At 36.9% G+C, this 20,693-nt stretch overlaps 1 protein-coding gene across 18 annotated transcripts in view; it reads left to right on the forward strand.

The window, feature by feature from the left end:
- Positions 1 to 20,693, forward strand: part of NRXN1 (neurexin 1) — a 1,127,862-nt gene that overhangs the window by 152,951 nt on the left and 954,218 nt on the right. The window contains exon 4 of one of the 18 annotated variants that reach the window (XM_065890669.1): positions 5,895 to 5,906. The exons of the other annotated variants lie outside the window; for them this stretch is intronic. Coding sequence (XP_065746741.1) covers positions 5,895 to 5,906 — 12 coding nt within the window. The remainder of the gene's footprint in view (positions 1 to 5,894; positions 5,907 to 20,693) is intronic. 18 annotated transcript variants of the gene reach the window in all.

Below are 20,693 nucleotides of genomic sequence, written 5' to 3' on the forward strand. Positions count from 1 at the left end.
TAATTATTAAGAAAAAAGAATTTTTTTTTTTTTTTTTTTTTGCTGTACGCGGGCCTCTCACTGTTGTGGCCTTTTCCGTTGTGGAGCACAGGCTCCGGGCGTACAGGCTCAGCGGCCATGGCTCACGGGCCCAGCCGCTCTGCGGCATGTGGGATCTTCCCGGACTGGGGCACGAACCCGTGTCCCCTGCATCGGCAGGCAGACTCTCAACCACTGCGCCACCAGGGAAGACCAAGAATTTTTTTTTAAAAGAAAAGAAAAAAAAAAAAAAACGGACGGATAGAACCCTAGGACAAATAGTGGAAGCAAAGCTATACTGACAAAATCTCACACAGAAGCATACACATACACACTCACAAAAAGAGGAAAAGGAGAAAAAATTATAAATCTTGCTCTCAAAGCCCACCTCCTCAATTTGGGATGATTCGTTGTGTATTCATGTATTCCACAGATGCAGGGTACATCAAGTTGACTGTGGAGATTTAATCCGCTGCTCCTGAGGCTGCTGGGAGAGATTTCCCTTTCTCTTCTTTGTTCTCACAGCTCCCGGGGTTCAGCTTTGGATTTGGCACTGCCTCTGCGTGTAGGTCGCTGTTTGTTCTTCGCTGAGACAGGACGGGGTTAAAGGAGCAGCTGATGCAGGGGCTGTGGCTCACTCAGGCGGGGCGGGGGGAGGGGGGGGAGGGAGGGGCACGGAGTGCGGGGCGGGCCTGCGGCGGCAGAGGCCAGCGTGACGTCGCACCAGCCTGAGGCGCACCGTGCGTTCTTCCGGAGAAGTGGTCACTGGATTCCGCGACCCTGGCAGTGGCGGGCTGCATGGGGGGTGTGGATAGTGACCTGTGCTCGCACACAGCTTCTTGGTGGCGGCAGCAGCAGCCTTAGCGTCTCATGCCCGTCTCTGGGGTCCCGCTTTTAGCCGGGGCTTGCGCCCGTCTCTGGAGCTCCTTTAAGCAGCGCTCTTAATCCCCTCTCCTCGCGCACCAGGAAACAAATAGGTAAGAAAAAGTCTCTTGCCTCTTCGGCAGGTCCAGACTTTTCCCTGACTCCCTCCCGGCTAGCCGTGGCGCACTAGCCCCCTTCAGGCTGTGTTCATGCCGCCAGCCCCAGTTCTGTTGCTCCACTCCGACCGAAGCCCAAGCCTCAGCTCCCAGCCCTGCCCGCCCCGGTGGGAGAGCAGACAAGCCTCTCGGGCTGGTGAGTGCCGGTCGGCACCGATCCTCTGTGCGAGAATCTCTCCGCTTTGCCCTCCGCACCCCTGTTGCTGTGCTCTCCTCCGCGGCTCCGAAGCTTCCCTCCTCTGCCACCCGCGAAGGGGCGTCCTAGTGTGTGGAAACTTTTCCTCCTTCACAGCTCCCTCCCGCTGGTGCAGGTACCGTCCGTATCCTTTTGTCTCTGTTTATTTTTTCTTTTGCCCTACCCAGGTACGTGGGGAGGTACTTTTGGGAGGTCTGAGGTCTTCTGCCAGCGTTTAGTAGGTGTTCTGTAGGAGTTGTTCCACGTGTAGATGTATTTCTGGTGTATCTGTGGGGAGGAAGGTGATCTCCGCGTCTTACTCTCCCGCCATCTTCCCCCTAAGTTGTCATGTATTTTTAATTACATAAACTTTCATAGTCATTATTATTTAACTTAGTACATAGATTTAAACAATCCCAACTCAAACCAGAGTACAACACTCTCCCAGTCCTGTTTGATATTATCCATACCTCATTTTACCTTATTTAGAAGTCTTTTTGGGTGGGGAAAAAAACCCATATATCCATTCTTACAGAATTAGTGGCATTTCGCTAACTTTTTCAGCCGTATTTTCATCGGCATCATGAGAACAAAGACCTTTTAATGTCCGATTACCATTGCAAAGGAAAAGTGGAAATGGCCAACCAAAATAAAGAAAAATGCTATATTTTTTAAAACTTATAGGTGAGTAGTATTTACGTTGCTAGAAACATTCAATACTCTTTTCTATTTCTTTAGGAAAGCTGGAACAAGGGAGAAATGTGCATATTTTGCAATAGAATGCATTAGAGGCCAATATTCTTTGCCTTTATGGGTAAAAGGGGAATAGATTGCTAAAGAAAATAAGAAAATAAAACTTCCCAAAATACTTAAGATTAGATTACATACTTATTAGTCTAAGATTTTAATGGAATTATGCTTTTAAGTGGAGAGGACGCTCAAATTTCAAATATTTGTCTTAGAAAATCATCTTTTGTTTTATTCTCAGAGAGCGTTAGATAAGTTCACCTGAATCATGTTTTGACTTAATGTATTTTATTCAGTTGATGACAGGGTGTTGCTTAATAATCCATAGTTAACCCTCAGATCTGGTCTACACCTCTTACTTATCTGTTTCCTGGCACAGTTAGATCGTGCCTCAACTGGTGTGTTTTCAATCACAGGTGTTCCCCAAGGCTTAGTACACGCATTGTTTAAAACTTGTTATCTGTGACAGCTAACTTTTGGTTGGTTCGTTAGTACTGTCCCATATTGACGTTTCTTGTGATTTATCCTCTTCCTTTAGCGATCTGCAGCATTATTTTTGGTATGTTTCTATAGGCCTAACTTCCAAAATTGGTGCTCACTGTCAAATTCCATTTCTTTGTGTTTGGGAAGGAAAGCCTGTTATTCTGAAAACAAAACAAAACACCAATTCCTGATTCTGCTATCTATGACACCTAAGGCAAATTATTGACCATTTAGAGCCAAAGTTTCTTATTTGAAATGTGAAGAACCTCAGAAACAATAATGACAATTAGATGAGAGCATGTTTTTAGAAAGCACTCACTTAGTCATGCAACAAATATTAGTGAGTGCCTTTCATGTTCTGTGGGTTGTTCTATCTGCGAGAGACACAATGGTTAATGGAGCTTATATTCTAATTCTTATGAATTGTGAAGGTTTGAATGTAATATCATCACTACTATAGCCAGTCTACATGGTAGATACCTTTATTTTTCCTGAGTTAATTTTACTTGGTCAACAAAAAATGTAATGTCATCTTGGCCTTTAGGAATATACACTGCTGATTTCAAGTTGGTCATAGGAAAAATAAAGGGAGATTGCCTGGTATTGGGTGAGTAGAGTTAAATCTCCCAAGAACCCACATAGAAAGTTTTAAATACTCATAAAACATTCAAACTCTGATCTTGTACCTCTTGTTGATAACTTTAAAAGAAGGCAACTCCTTTGCTTTATGGATGTGTCGTAGCTCCAAAGGAAATGTTTCCGCTCTTCTCATATCTGACTGCAGAACTCTGGCAGAGAGAGCCATTTGTCTGTGTCATTGTTCTCCATGTCCCTGGAATTCATTTCTGTTGCTATCACAGCATGCTGGGAGGCATCTTTAAACCAGTGTTGAAAATGTATTTTTATTTCTCCAGTAGCCCAATTTGTGTGGATTGCTATATGGCAGGACTTAGACTGAAGATCAGTCCCAAGTAAGAGAATGTCTCAGTACATCATTGTCATGCTGTTCTCTATACCATTAAGACCATAATGATTTGGCACGATTCTTTTCCTGTAGCAGATACTTGGATCCACAGATGTCTATAGGCATATCCAGGCACTTCAGAATAGCAAGAAAAGCGAAGGTGGAAACAGAGAATTCTAATTATATATCTACCCCTTCACAGAATAGGCCACAGGCAAAACTAGGAAACAGTATCTTGACAATGAAGTCCCACCTGCCCTCCTGGAACTTCTGTCCTGCCTTAGTGTTTTCCTTAATGTGCTGCATGTAACATCATATGGCTGATCCCAGATTATTAAACAAAGAGGTTTTTTTTTTTAAGAAAGTGGTTTCAACATTATGAGGGAAAATAAGAAATTTTATTGGAGAGAAAGGTTTGTTCAGAACTCCTGCAATTACATTGTATAGATTCGTTCCCAGCCTTATGTACTAATGTAAAGAGAAAAATCATTAGTAGTAACTATTGATACAAATAAACTAGTAAATTGCCATGGCTTGCTTATAAGCAGAATCTTTGGGGCATTGGGTTTAGTGCTTATATTAATCAGAGTTTTCCAGAGAAACAGAACCAATATGATATACATATGAAGAGAGAGAGAAGGGATTTTAAGGAATTGGCTCACACACACGTGGAGGCTGTTAAGTCCAAAATCCAGCAAACTGGAGATTCCTCTAAGAGTTGATGTAGTCTTCAGTTTAAAGGCTGGAAACTCAGGCAGAATTTCTATGTTCCAGTCAGGAAGCAGAAGTCCTTCTTTGGGAAACCTCAGTCTTTACTTTTAAATCTTTAACTGATTGGATGAGGCCCACCCACATTATGGAGGGTGATCCACTTTACTTAAAGTCAAGTGATTGTAAGTGTTAATCACATTTACAGATTCCTTTGTAGCAATATCTAGACTAGTGTTTGACCAAATAACTGGTCCCTACTGTCTAGTCAAGTTACACATAAACACAAACAATACTCATCTACTTTGTAAAAATGTTGTATTCATAGCATCATTAAAATGTTTCTTTGTACCTTAAAATTTGGGGGGAAAGTAAAAATCTACCTGATGATTTTTCACATTTGGCACAGGTGATGCTGAAGAGAGCTTTTCCCCCAGGTACATCTGATGAAAGATTCTCAGGGGCAGTCTAGTAAGCCATACTGTTTATTGGATTCTGTGGGTGGCCTAAAGGGAAACATCTACAAATGAATGCATAATTTCTTCTTCATCTTTAATTAGATCCTTATAGCTCCATCAGTTTGAAGAACAGGTAGTCTCTCTGATCCCTGCAGCTGTAGACATACAGTGTTTATAAAAAGCCAGTACATCAAGCCCATGTATATTTCTTTTAAGGAAAAACAAACAAAAACCAAAAAGCAAAACAGGAACTGGTGGCTGTTTCATATGTCTGGAGCTGTACGAGTAAGGGGAGGAGGAGTAGCTTCTGTGTGCCTGGCCCAGCTATTGATCAAAGAAACCGCTTGACCAAAAAATCAAACTCACTAAGCCTTCCAGAACTTCCAAAGCTTCTTCATAGGGTCCTCTATAGCTCACAGGAGAAATTCAAAATGGCACTCTGCCCCAGGTGGGTCCCAGGTTAGGGCTTGGTACTAAGGAAAGATTTGAAGCATCTAAAAGTGGGCTCTGGTAATGTAGAAATTACCAAAGCAGCATTAGTTTTTCCCATTTTAAATTCTTATTTGCAATAACTTTGTAATTCTCCTTGTTTTCAGGCACTTTTTGAAGTGCCTAGGTCAGAAATACTTAAAACTGTATTTATTCCTTTTCACAACCGTGGTACCTCCTTCCCTGAGAAACAGAATCCAGAGAAGCAGGAAAGGCAAACCTTGAAAACAGACTTACAGTCCTTTTGGAATTTAACACTGGAGGTGGAGGAGTGGCAGCTGGTTGGATGTGAATCACAATCAATTAACATTTATAGAATGTCTGTATGGCTCCATCTCAGTAGGGTTGTTGCCAAGAAAGATAATTCTCCAATGCTTTTTGCATTCTTCCCACAGAGCATGGCTTTGCTAAGCTCCTCTGGCTTTCTGCTAACCCTGCAACAAGTTTCACTCATGGCTTTATGAGTATGACATTATAGTGAAGTTGTCATCAATATGTATTTAATAAAACTTTAAATACATATTTTCATTCAGACTCTAAATAAAATATAAACATCACCTTGTTTTCAACAAAGTTACGGACTAAGCAGGAGGGCAAAATATGAATTAAAAACAATGAAAGATCAGTAGACATATAGTATTTATATAGTGTTTATATATAGTATATATATATTTTTCTGTTAAATTGTCAATGACTGAAAACATGTAGAGTTCAAACAAAGAAGGAATCACCAGAGTGCAGTGGTCCAGGGAAGGTGTGTGGGGATGGTGGAACTTGATCTGAGTGTGGAAAGAAGTTGAGTATTTGAACAGGAAGAAAAAAAAGTTCACCTGTTAAGGTAGAATTTTCTACTCTCCCTACCATCCTTTAACTGGCCTGCTAAGCACTGAGCCCTGAATGGAAAAGTGTCTTGATATGTTCACAGTCTAACTTTGGTCTAACTTGTTTAGAAGAATCAATAGAGAAAAATCACTGCAGCGTGCTCCTGTGTATTTTGAGGCAGGGTTACACCCAGCAGGTCAACATTCAGGTCAACAACTCATCCTGTGGATGAGTTCCTTAAGTTCTAATGGGAAAAAAAGAGAAATGAATTAAAGTGAAATCTGAATATTTCAATAAAAATTAAATATAAAAATTACTATTGTGAGGACTTCCCTGGCAGTGCAGTGGTTAAGAATCTGCCTGCTAATGCAGGAGACACGGGTTTGAGCCCTGGTCCGGGAAGATCCCACATGCCGTGGAGCAGCTAAGCCCATGCGCCACAACTACTGAGCCTACGCTCTAGAGCCCGCGAGCCACAACTACTGAAGCCCGTGTGGCTAGAACCCGTGCTCTGCAGCAAGAGAAGACACCACAATGAGAAGCCCGCACACTGCAATGAAGACCCAATGCAGCCAGAAATAAATAAATAAATTTATTTATTTATTAAAAATAAATACTACTGTGGATATGTGGAGAGAGAAAAGGGGAAGTAACTTACTATCTCTAAAGCATTCAAAGATTTTAACCAGGAACAAATATACTTCCTTTGACCAATGAAAGAATCACATTTGTTTTTAACTCAGTCTCCCGTATGAGACATATGAATCCTCAGGATTCATTTACCACACTAATATCGGGATCATTGGGAATAAGCTTAATTGTCTCCTAAGAAAATAAAAAAATCAATGTCTGTCTCTTCTACCATGTTACTGCTTGAAAATATGAAAACTGAACAGTAGGCAAATGTTGAGATAGCTGGATATATATCAATTGCTGTGATAAACTGTTATATTTTATCTCATTACAATTATAGATGCATACTATAATAAGAAGATTTTGAAAGAAATGAACTCATGAGCAATATGCATTATAATATATATATCCAAAGAGAATAACAAATGTGGAGATTCCTATTTTTACATCAGACACTGAGATTTACCCACTTTTGTTCTCCTCGTGTTTGGTACCATGCTTGATATATAATAGATATTCAAAAAACATTTGTTGGGTTTAGTTGCATTTCAGTTGGAAAGCACTTAGTTATAAAGCATATACTAAGTAGTTGATATTTTCTCTGTCACTAGACCACAGTGTTTTTTTGTGACTTCCTGAGTGGAATTTTTATTATGATAATAGTGTCACAGATATTTGGAAATGCTTTAAGATGAATAGATAGGTAGATAAAATCCTTTGCTAAATTTTCATTAGGTAGAAAAATCTTGCTTGCAGTTTTTGTTTTGTTTTGTTTAAGTCTAGGCCCATTATCTAAGAGGAAGATGCACCATGTGCTTCTACATTTCAACAATTTTAATTTTAACTATGGATCTTTATTTGGGATCACGCTTTCCCATCTAATGATCCCAATCCAGTAGGGGCGGGAGGAAGATAGTCTTAGGAGTTCTGCTCTGATCCTGCAAATACACACCACAGGACAGACTACCTCTTAGGAGTCAGGCTACATCAAACAGTGTAATAAACAATGCAGAATTACAGGGTCCTTTCTACCTGCAAGGCCTTCTACTTAGAGCTTGAATCCTTTGGGATGCTTGGTTGGGCTGAGTCTAGTTGCATTATCTGTTGCTAGATTTGGGAAGGGAAGGGTCTGTCACCTTTGAAACTTTGGGCTGTTAGTGAAAACTGCTAAGATGTGATAAGAATCTAAGATGATATCAGACTTGATTGAGGCAGAAAAACTGACTGGGGTGCTGTTTGCTTCTGCCACCCATTAGCTTAGCTTGACCATCTCTCAATTCAGAATCATCGTTCCTGGAACTTTTGTGCCTAGTTATTAAGCTGTTGGTTCTGTTCGTTCCTTGCTTACCTCTACACGAATCCCACAGGAAGAATGTGACTGGGAAAAAGTAAAATATCATAACTGAGCAACTAAATTTTTAAGAGCTAACATAATTGATTGGCATGAGGTAAAAATCTCATCTTGTTTCCCAAGAGCAAACCTGCAAACCATAAAGAGGAAAGCATTGGAGGAAAGATGCTGGGTTTTGGCAGAAGGATTTGATTATGCAGTAATAATAACAACAATAAAAGTAATAATACTTGTTAACATTTGTTGAGGAACTGTCATATGTCAAGCATGTGTCAGTTTTTCACAGGGACTGTCTATTAGAGAGATCATATTAATAAAATCTTAGTATCTCCATATTTGGTGTACTAAGGTTTGGGGACAATTTAGTTTTACTTAATTCAAATTTTAGTATAATCATGCTAAAAAATTCTACCCCACTTAAGAAGTTGAGTTATAAATGTGTTCTACTCTTAAAACAAGAAAAGGTACTCTGAAAGTTTGTTTCAGGGAAGGACAGACGATATTACTAGAAGATTTTCTAGTTAAAACTACCATATGTAGAATGCTCTAGTAAAAATAATTCTATATTCTAACCTAAAATACCACTTTTTTTTTTGTTTTTTGGTATGGACAGCTGGAATGGCTTTTTAACATATTATTTATTTGTGGTCCTGCTGGTTTTAGTCTCTAAATCCACCCATGTGACAGTTTTCTACAGATATATGCATTTGCATTTCTCAGATGCTTTTGACAGGACATCTTCTCCTTATTGCACACAAATTCTTACTCCTCAGCATAGTATTTGGAAATGCAAAAGATTTTCAGGTTGCCTACTGAACTGAAGAAAATCAAATGTAGCAATGTGTTGATGGTAGGTCTGGTGATTCATGGAAAGGAAGGCCCACAGGGAACTGAGTGAGATTCAACTTCTTCCTGTTAATGGTATTAAGGATTTTTTTTTTTTTTTCTAAGCATAATTCTGTAGAAGTAAGATGAAGACCATCTCTTGCTAAAAAAATATTAAAAGGGAATAAAATTTATTATTACTTTTATTACTACCATTTCATTTAGAGGAGGGGTATATAACATTTCTTTTAGAATTTGATTATACCATATTTCATCCAAAATTATTCTCAAAGCAAGATCCTAAAAAGGAAGATTATTTCAAAGCTAATGTAGAACAGAATCCTAAAGATCCCCGTTCTCCCTGTGTGACTTGTGGCCACTTGGTACCTCAGGGTCCTTCATCTATGGAAAACACTCATTTTGCAGAGTGGTTGTGAGAATTAAATCTAATGTGAACAGTGCACCTGACACAGAATTGATATTATGATATGTGTGTGTTTTGATATTCACTTTAAACTATTTAAGGTTCTGTCCTACAAAAAAATTAATTAGAATTAACTATTTCTTAGAGATTTCTTAGAAATGTTGGATAAATTAAAGTCAGAAATAAGGATGGCATCTGAGCTAAAAGAGGAGAGGCATTCTTTGCAAAACACTTGATGCCCCAATATAACAGGCTTTGTTGACGATGCTTTTGTATTTATTTTAATTGACTTAACAAATACTTGTTAAACATGTGTAATGTGCCAAAATACTATGTTGGGCTCTCGAAAACCATATAAGAGACAGTTTGTCTACACTCAGGGAGATGCTTTATTATAAATTGAATTAAGGGATTTGAAAAAATAAGGTCACAAACCAGTATGGTATGTCAGAGTCAAGATTGGGTACAATACTTGATAAGAATTTATTTCATTCAGTGGGATCTGAAACCACTCACTCTCTGGAGGCACTGGCCAGATCAGCATTATTTTGCATGTAACAGCATAAATCTCCATTGACCAGCCTTTGGATTTAAATACAAAAAACACTTCTAGAGTTTTTCTTCCATATACAATATAGAATTTCTAAAATAATTAATAATGATTTAATAGCTGCAATGTGTATGTTTTGAAAAATTACTCAATCCTTTGCAGTTATTAAGCAATGTGTATATAATGCCCAAAATGTTCTAGAATGTAGCTATCGCTGAGCATTTCTGCAAGTTCTCTAAAGTGAGGTCTGTGGTAATTCAGAGCATAGGTTCCCCCCATTTCAAAAATAACTCAGAACCTGTGTACTCTGCTCCTCCCCAAATGCCAAAATTATCAGACCTGAAATGAGTTCAATTACAATCAACTTGATGCTTTACTTTTTTAATCCATCCATAGAAACAGTATTATTAGATTGATCCATCTTATAATTATGAAGTTATTTAGAAATAACTGTAATGAACCAGCAATTACCTCAAAGCACGTGGGTTCTGATTTATAGCAGGGATTTTGGATACCAGGTTGTTTTCTTTGTTTGTTTGTTTGTATTCTGATCCTCTGAGGATATTGATTTTATTTAGCAAATTTTATATAGTGTTATTAGGTGCCAGGCACCATTCTTAGTGCTGTACAAATATAACCACATTTGATTCTTAGAACAACCTTAAGCATTAGATATTACTGTTATCTTCATTATGCAGATAGGGAAACTGAGGCACAGATAGGACAGTTTCCTCAAGGCCACATAACTTGTGGAACTAGAATTCTAAGCCAATTAATCTAGCTCTAGAATCTGTGACCCTAACTACATAAGAGCATCCTCTTAGCACCGGATCCTCACACTTTTGAGGTTATACTGGAGATAAAACATTGGTCGCCTTTAAAGTCTTTAATGCAACAGGGGCTTAAAGTAGAGGTTGGCAGATTCTCATATTAAACATCAGAGTGGGAAGAGGGGAAGATTTTCAAGGGTATCAACAATGAGAGTGTAGCATTTCTTTTCTTTCTCATTCACTGTAATTTTTTTTTCATTGAGCATTGGCCTAGAGGAAAGATCCAGCACTACTTAGCATGACACAACCCCAGCATCCTCTGCTTAGTCCCCTCTGCTCCAACAGTACTGTACTCTTGTATTGCTAGTTTTATAGCCTTTCTAAGGTATCCCTTAGACCCAAAATGCCTAGTACCACTAATCCCTTTCCCACCCTACAGCCCCCTCAGAAGTCTTTTGGCAACAGCTGCATACTCTTCAACCCTCAGCTCAAGCATTTATATCTTCACATCACCAGACTGATGGATGGACCTTTCTGTACTTGTGCATTATACTGTATATAATCTCTGTTATTACACATTACATTTTAGCTAATCTTTTGGTCTCACGTCTGTCTCTCTCACTAAATAGTAAGTTCCTTGAGGATAGTGACTGTTCCTTGAGGAAAAGACTCACATTGTAAAGAAAAAATGCAAAAATATGTCATGTAGAATAATAACTCATTTATGCCACACACATACACATGTACAGGGGAAACAAAATGTAGGGAAATACATGAAAGAGTTAAGGGTAGGTGTCTCTGAGTAGTGGTTATGAGAGATACTTTTCTTACGCTTTTCCTAAATTTTTCAAATTCTCTACAATGAAAATGAGTTGCTTTCATTAAATTAAAATATATAAGCATGTCCTAGGTCTATTAGAAATAAAAATGGAGTTCTTTACTGAATAAGAACACTGTATATAAGGTCTTTTAAAAATAGTATAATTCCTAATGTGTGGAATATAGTGAGTGTTTAATATACTTGGATCAGTGGATGAATAAAGGAATTGAATGTGACCTCTGCTTAAACTGAGGAAATCCTTATACTTGGAAGTCATTCTACACTATATACATCTTGAGAATTTTGAAGATTCCCCAATATGTTTTAGAGACCCTATACATGTTGAGCATTTTTCTTTTCTCCCAATTCTCTATAGCAAAAATAAAAAGGTCAATTTAAAGAAATGTGGAATTAGAAAATATATCAGAGATGTCCTTAAGCATATCTAGATCTAACAACATGACATAGGCCTACATTTTTCTCTTAAACTGAATTAACAGTTATTTTATTTACTCGGCATAATTTATTATTCACGTAAGTCTTGCTTGAAGGGATACCACACTATTTTAGAACGTTATATTAATTCTAAGCCTGTTTTAGAACCTGCTTATCTGAATAAATTGAAAGAAAGTCATATTAAAAATTATATAGTCCGTTTATTAGAGAGTATAGGATTTTTAAAAACTTTTTGCTTTATGAAATTTCAGACATACAAGATTAAGGCATTTTAAGTGGTAAATTGATAAATATGTAAAAATAAAGTCAGAATAGGAGAGCATTCCTGTTTAGAATTAAAGTGAGCATATATACTTGAGATAATTTCAGTAGATTTCTGTTTTATATTGTTTCTGAATAATTAGAAAATGAAAGGATCTAATTAATAAAGTTTTCTAATTAATAGGAATTTATTATATACTAGTGATAAATGTTTAATTTTAAATAAGTATATTTCAATGAAATATATGATTAACACTATATTTACAATGTACATATATTCAGAATGCACTTTAAAAATTTAGTATCTCAAAAAGTAATCATTTACATATCATTTAACAAAATAGATTGACTTTATTCACAGCAGTGTACTAACTTCTGGGATGATACACAGAGGTCTAAGACATAGGTCCTACCCACAGACAGCTTGCAATATTAGTGACTAAATAAAATATGCCAAACAGATTGCACATGCCCCTGTGCAAAATGTGATGAGTCAAAAATGAAGCTTCTCTTCGAAGGTCAGAGAAAGGAGAAAACATCTTCAAAATCCAAGTAAGAGTTAGATTGTTGGAGGGAAAGGGGGAAGAAGATGATAGGCCAAAAGATAGGTTACATGGCCAAAAGTGTGGTGGTAGGAAATTGTTTTCTGGAGACTGAGACAAGAAAAGCCCAAACTGGGAAATGTATGCCACAGAATAGTATCTTACTCTATAGTAATATAGAGCTGTAATTAGGACTAGGTAAAAAACCAAGGTGAATGTGTGGCTACAAAATGAGACTCAGTGGTTGAATGACTTCTGTTCAATGTGGAAGCATTGATAGAATGGGAAAGTGAAAGCCAACTCTGTAATTTCAAGCTTGGGTAAGTGAAGTTTAAAAGATAAAACCTATAGTTAGTTGGATTCAGCATAAATGAAAGTTTACTAGGAAATTTGAGAATTTTGAGAGCAGTTCATTATTTCTATATTATTTTCCCCAAATTTCACACAGATTTGATATGCCAGCACATATTTCCCTGAATAGAAAATGTTATTGACCTATTAGTAACATTTTTATAATATTCAAGATTCAATTGTGATGTAATTTTAGGTACCTACAATTATGTAGAAATGGCAACTTAAAATAACTTTTGTTAGGTTATTTTAAAAGCCAAAGAGCCTTTAAATGTCTTATTCACTTTCGCTTTTCCAAAACTTATCATAGTACCTAGTCCAGAGCAGGGACTCACCAACTGTTTATTAAACCAATGAATAATAATATATTTAATTTATTAGAGTCCTTCAACTTTAACACCTTGTCAATTTGCTAGAAATTTCAAATCAACTCACATGTGCTGAGTTCCTAAAAAGGGCTAAGAATGTGTTGGGTTTTGGTGGATACAAGGGATATAGTGCATTGCACCTGACTTTATGGAATTCAAAACTAGTGACACAACTACCTTTTAATTAGATAAATTAAGTAAATACAGTAGACTTTCATTATGATTCATTAATATAGGACCTCTAGGCTGTGTGCCATTAGTACCTGTCCATTTAATTATATCACTAATTAAACTGGTCATATCAAGTTCCATATCAAAGTCCTTTAAAATTTAATTTAACTTGTATTTGTAACTTGAGAACGAATTCTTATGTGTGGTATTTCCCTTCCTCTCTTCTCAAAGTAATTAAAGCATTAATACCTACCTAATTTTCATTTCTTTTCTGGTTTGCTTTTAAATCAGGATACCTTACCTAAACACCTTAAGTATATTCTGTTAAACTGTTTTTAGGAAAGTTTTTTTTTTCTTTATTTTAAATTACAATAGTAGTGGTAATATTAGTAGTAGTAACATTATTAATCTTATTATTGTTATTCTGTCATTATGAAGATATTGCCTGTTAATTCTTATCCTTTTAGTACATAAATAGTAATTTCAACCCTTTAGCCTTGAAGAAGATGATCATAATGAATTAATGTTTTTCTGAAAGGATTGATAAGTCATCTAAATTCTTTGATACTATTATTAGTTTTTTCATCATTGAACTTTAAGAATTTTTTTTTTTTATTCCAAGTATCACATGTCAGCAAGAAAAACTGGTGGATGCAGGGAGTATAATGCATTGTACCTGACTTTATGGAAGTCAAAATCTAGTGACACAATTACCTTTTAATTAATTTAATTAATATCAAGTCAATTTTAAAAGGAAAGACAGTATGATGAAGTTGCATCTGAGGGACCTAAAGAAGATTGGACTATGAATATGAAGGCATTTCTACATTGTAGAATATTAACTCATTTTATGTCTTTGATTACATCATTTTGCCTTAAAAACGAGTTTAAAATCTCCAAATTAGTATTTAGGAAATTTTTTTCCAAGATGATAAGTTTTTTGTACTTCTTAGTTGTGACTGTACTTTGAATTTTAAGGCACTCTTTAGGCAAAAGTGTATACAGAAGGGTGGGGAGGAGATAAACTGATGTTTCCTTAACTGAGCATCATGAAAGGATCACTTTGCCAAAATGTAAATAAAACATTGTCAGTGAGTCTCCCCTAATTTTGACCTGCACTTATAATATCAGTAAGAAAAAAAGAGCACAGACGTTATTACTGGTCTACAACAATTGTAATTCCTCAACAATAAATTCTGATAAAATTCCTATAAATAGAGCTTTCAAGATTTTGTTTCTGTAATTCTTGTTAAAGCTGAACAATAACTGTAAATTATCTTTGGTTTGGGGAAAATGCAGTTAAATTACCTTGTTAAAAGAAATTGTAAAGAAGCAATTTAATTATATTTCTTCTACAGTTCATATCATTATAAACTTTAGTGGAAGAATTCTTTAAAAAGGGCATCTTGTTATGTAGTTAAAAATTTTTTTTCCTGGGATTTAGAAATAAATATGTCCCTTATAAAGTTAATTGCTGTCAAAAATCTTTCAGAAAATTATTCTTTTTAACTTTACCCATTCTTGTGAATCTTGCCCAAGAGAAATAACTTTCTTCTGTTGGAGTGTTTAGACTTAAAAATGTAGCCAGAGTACTTTTCATAATATGCTGGAGACATTTGACTTGTATAATTCACATGTTCTTCCTTACTTACATATAACCTTTATGTGGCAATTACTTGATAGATAATTCTCATTAAAATAATCATATAAAGGCACATCTCTCCAGCAGACCAGAAAAAAACTGTTTAAAGTCATTCTAGTCCATTGAATTTGGGAGCTTGAGAATACTTTTAAGCAAATCTAGCTAAATAAATGTGCACCCTGGAGAGCAGAATGGCTTTTTGTTTTAATCCATTAAAGGTCCTTTAATTTCTTCACAGTTCTCCGTCTGTCCCCTCTCAGCCATTTCCCTTCAGTGAACGAACATTTGTACAATGTCAGTGAGAAAGTAAAAATCCCCCATTGATTTCATTGAGCCATGTAAGCAGGTGTTTAAAATAGAGTCCCAAGAACTCCCAAGTACAGGTCTTAATAAGGGCAGTGACCTTCTAGGACTCAGTGCTTTTACCGGTTAGAACCTTGATGTTACCTGGGGGATGGAAAGAGGACCCTTGGACAGATGTGTTTAGGTAAGAGTATACTCTGTATCTCTCAGGGGTGATAGCAAGGCGATGCCAAAGGAAAGTTAAATATACCTGTGAACTCAATGCTCCGGGTGGAATTCCTAGGAAAATTAGGCAGATTTTAGTACTGAAATGAAAAAGTTTAAAGGCAGTTCCATTCAGTTATCCTTAAAAGATGGGTGCAAGCAAATGACTTGAGAGGGTGTTAGGGACCAGGCAGTGCTCTGCACAACACTGTCGGTTACTGGTGATTGTGCCAAGAGAGAGTTCTTCTCTTCATCCCTTTGGACTTCAAGAAGCCAAAGGATTATAGCCCAGTTTTCTTCGTGAATAGACAGTGCGTTCGTAGCTGATTGGAATTTTCTAGAGTGGTGTGAATGGGCCTCATTCTCTGAGTTCCATAAATTCTAATACTGACCCAGTTTTGTTTTAACTATAACCATTTCATTGTTAACCAATGTTGTCTCTTTCCTGGTACTGACCAGTCCTGGCGTTGTACTTGACCTTAAGGAGGTAGGTGAATTGTAAATATATTGCTTATGCTGTTAAATGATATTAGGGGAAGGTAAATAGCTTGAAAACTTTAACATACACTGTAATGATAGCTGTGCATACTGCAAGAAAATGACCTTTAGCTTAAAGCAATTCACCTTGTGTCAGAGTGGATTACTGTTGGTTTTCTTAGGAAATTTTAACTCCATTGCCTGGTCAGTTACCTCAAGAAAATGATTTCTTCATTGGATAATAACATTTAATTAATCAATTTAACTGCAAAAAAGCTGTCATTAGAAAGTACACAATTCATAGTAATTTATTCAGGTTCATTTCATTTTGAGAGTGGAGAAAAAAAACTAAGGATACATTTTATTTCACATTAACTGAAACTCTAATATAGATATAAATCATCCCTAATGCAGCCATTAGCCACAGTTTCAATGTGGTGAAATTCTTCCTACCTTTTTATAATAATTGATATTTAACAGCAGAAATCTTTATGTTCTTGGCTGTTTAATTTACATATTAAATTTGATTCTGAGGACCTAATTCTGTAGAAACATAATTAGAAATAAGGAGTGAGAGACCAAATTGGAGGAATGGTGGGAGGTGACTAGTATTAGGGATGAAAAACATCTAAAGATGCTACCTCTGAAGTAAAATTGATTTGAAGTTCATTTTCTTTCTGCCATTAGTTCTGCAAGGTCTGACAAGTTACTTAATCTTCAGTTGCCTTATCTATATATTTGGGATTCTATGATCTCCCTTCTCAGGATTGTTTTTAAGATTAATGAGTTAACATAAATATGGTAAGTACCTGGTGCATAATAAGCTCCCAATAAGCATTTGATGGTTTTTTTTTTTTTTTTTGCGGTATGTGGGCCTCTCATTGTTGTGGCCTCTCCCATTGCGGAGCACAGGCTCCGGACGCGCAGGCTCAGCGGCCATGGCTCACGGGCCCAGCCGCTCCGTGGCATGTGGGATCTTCCTGGACTGGGGCACGAACCTGTGTCCCTGCATCGGCAGGTGGACTCTCAACCACTGCGCCACCAGGGAAGCCCTGATGGTAATTTTTGAAAAAAAAAAAAAAATTGAGGCCACATATAGTGGGCAGGGAGAGAATAATACAAATGACTAAATACGTGGTCTCTGAAGCCAGATAGACCTGGATCAAATCCAGGTGGGCTCTTTGCTTCCTTGCCTTGTGACCATGGGCGTGCTGCATAGCTTCTCCAAGCCTCAATTTTCTCATTTATAAAACTGAGATGATATAATAGTCCACGAGTTTTAGGAAGTTCCAGAATTTGTGCTGATTTTCTCTCTCTGGATAAGACTGTATTTTTATTCTTTAGTAATGAAATAGAAATTGCGCAATACTCAGAGACTAAGACTAGTCAAAGGACTTCTTTCCCTTTATCCCCTAATAATCACTCTGACAGATAATGCCTGAATATTCCTTGTTCTGCTTCTAGCTGTCTTCTATGGTTTCACCTGTCCCTGGACCCTGCAATTGCAGTCACTCACTCTGGGATGGAGGTGAACCACAGAGAGCTTTGCTTGCAGCTTTCAGCCAGGCTCTGCAAGTACAAGCAAGGGACAATGATGTGGAGGACAGTTGGTCCCACTCCTTCTATCTTTTCTTCTAGGGATGAAATTAAATATATTGAGTATTTTTTTCACTATATTCTCTTTGTTTTATTTTTCTTTTACTTTGGAAGAGTGAGGGACCAACTTTCCCCTAATCATTTATATTCATTCTTTCTCTCTCCCTCTTTTCAAAAGAACAAGCAAGCATAAGTTCTTAGAGCCTTTCTCCATAAGTAGTTCTCAATGCCAGTCACTGGACTGAGCAGTAATCACCTGTGAATTTGTTAGAAATGTAACATTTAATTTATCAATTTAATATCCAGCCTCACCCAAGACTTAACTGAATCAGAAACTCCAGAAGCATGGCCCTGGATATGAGTTATAACATTCCCTGCAGTTTCTTTGATACTAAAAGTTTAAAAATCATGGCTTTCACTACAGGTAGCTTTCAGATATCTTTGAGATGTGGCACCATTTCTCCTTCCTTGACACAGGTAGATGTTTATGTTTGGAAGATGACCAAAGATCTTGGCATGCTTTCCTTAAGAGCAGTAGATGCAATCTGTTCATCTCATCAGTTTCCCATGAGATAGAATATTGTTACATGCCGTATCGGGAATCTGCAGATTCCATGTGGGAGATTTTTTTTTTTTTTTAGTGTCTTCTATCATTTTATTTCAAAAGATTGTTTTAAGCAGTCAGTGTTTGGCACACAGTATAATGATAATAATTATTATTACTTTAAAACTAATCTTATTTAAAAACCCTTTATTTAACTTCCATTTCCTTTATATGTATTAGGTACCTATTATTTATAAGTTGCTCTGCTAGTTTATAATGAAAAGATAAATGAGATATTCCTCTAATTCAAGGAGCTTGAAATCCAGCTGAAGTTCAGCTTTCGTCTGACCCACAGGTTTTTAAAAATTTCGTGATGGCCACAGACATATCATTTTGTTCACCACTGTTTTGTTCACCTAACCATATTCTAGCAGATTTTTATTGCACATAGACCCGATGTCTCAAAAGGATTTGATAAATCAGCAGGATTCTACGATTTCTAAGTCTGACTAGGCTTTGTGTAATAAATTAGACCATTATCCAGCCTGGTAAGCAATCAACCCAATGCTATTCTTTTGGAAATCACAGCAATAGGGAAGGTAGGGCTGGGAGGAGGGGGAAGCTGTAGTTCTGTGCTTCAGCTTCAAGAAAACATCAAAATTATTTTCAGATACTTTTAGGAAAAACCCTATGTCCAAAGCTTTTGTATTAAAGTCTCAAAAAGTGTGGCCATTTAGAGCTTAATCTCTAGAGTAGTGCGCTGATGTTTACTGAGGCTGTGGGGTGTGAAAGGGCAGACTGGGCTTGCTCTTCACACTTAAACTCAGATCAAGCTATGGTTTTATTCCCCCAGATGACTCTGAAGTAGATTGACTCTGAAATGCAATATAGTTTAAAACACAGACAAACCCATTCAGCTAATTAGCGTATTTGGAAGTGTTTTGAAGACATTTATTTGGGGCTACATTCAGGAAGCAGCTCTGACCTGAAATTGCTGTGGTGGGGTAATTATTTATCTTAGACATTTCAAAGACTAGAGGTCTTTTTGATAGCCATTTCAGAACAGTCATCTGAAAAACCAGATTATTCTCCTCAAAGTTAGCTCATTGTTCTTCCTTTGAATACCTTAGAAGGAAAAATATCATTGAAAGTCCTATGCTCTTATTATAATATTATAAACCCTTTTATAAATTATCTTCCCTCATATAAGATTCTGTGATGTTGAAGATCAGCTCTTGCACAAGGCCTGGCACAGAGAAGGAACTCAGGAAATGGTTCGTGAAGGTGGAATGAATGAGTGATTTGTCTGTACATCAAAACTAAACTCCTCTATCTGGCTTTCTAGGCTATGTCAGTGTGACTCTACCTAGCCTCTATCACCTGCCTCCTTTCTATCCGGGCATGCTAATATTCTCTCCCCCAAATGCCTGCATGCCCCACACAAATTCCAGGTCTAAGCCTGTGTATGTGCTGCTTTACTGGTCATAAATGAGCTTTCACTTATCTTTTCACCCAAATCCTCCCACCTTTCAAGGACCTTTTTAGACCTCACCTCAAACCACAAAGGCTTTTTCTGATTTTCCCTTCCCTAAAATCCTATTTAGCTTCTGATTTCCATAAATAGAATACAAACATTAGGCTGCGATTGTTAGTATAGGTTTCTGAAAAACTCAAGCAAATAACCAGAAAGATAAGTGACTTACCACACAGTTTTTTTGTTTTTTGTTTTTCCTGATGTTGTAATCTTGTTTTTGGTGTCAGTGATTTTTGGTCCTCTGCTCACCAAAGCAATTGGCACAAAGCTGTTCCTACCGTGGATGACCACTAAATAATTGTTGACAGATTGAAAGTTATAATCATAGGTCTTAGATCTTTTTCATCAAAACAACAGTAACAGTACTGTAATATAATGAAGGAGGACTTTAGAAAGAACAAAAATGAGGATAATTTCCATGCTAAACTGGATCCCAAGAGGGAAAAGACTGCCGTATTAGTGTCTATGGTTTATAAGGGAATATATATTAATCCATAAATATTTAGCTCTGAATTTTTAATTGATAAATCTGTATCCAATACATCAGAAACATTTATACAGATATCAATTTTTTAGAGGGAAAGGACAGTCTGAGTATTAAAAATGGAAATAAAATTAATCGTTGACGCAGTTACTGGAGAGGGAGAGCTGCACATACCGTATTATCTGCATCTTGTCCACATTATTAGTGACAAGCATTTTGTCCACACCTTCCCCGTAGGACCCTTCCAATTTATTCATCTGTCACTAAAAAAAGAGATACCTATAACCAACCTGTATATATTTCTATTAGACTTTAACTTCCACTCCCCCTACAAAAAAGATTTTGAAGCCTTTCTCTTTTTTTTCTTGCATCCCTTCTGTTTCTCTGAATAATCCTTTTGTCCCTATTATGTCTTATATGTTTTCATACAAAACATACCCACCACGCTTAGAAATAACCCTTACTTGAGCTGAGTAAGATGAT

Source organism: Phocoena phocoena, chromosome 14, assembly GCF_963924675.1.
Source record: "Phocoena phocoena chromosome 14, mPhoPho1.1, whole genome shotgun sequence".
In the NCBI taxonomy this organism is placed as follows: Eukaryota; Metazoa; Chordata; class Mammalia; order Artiodactyla; family Phocoenidae; genus Phocoena; species Phocoena phocoena.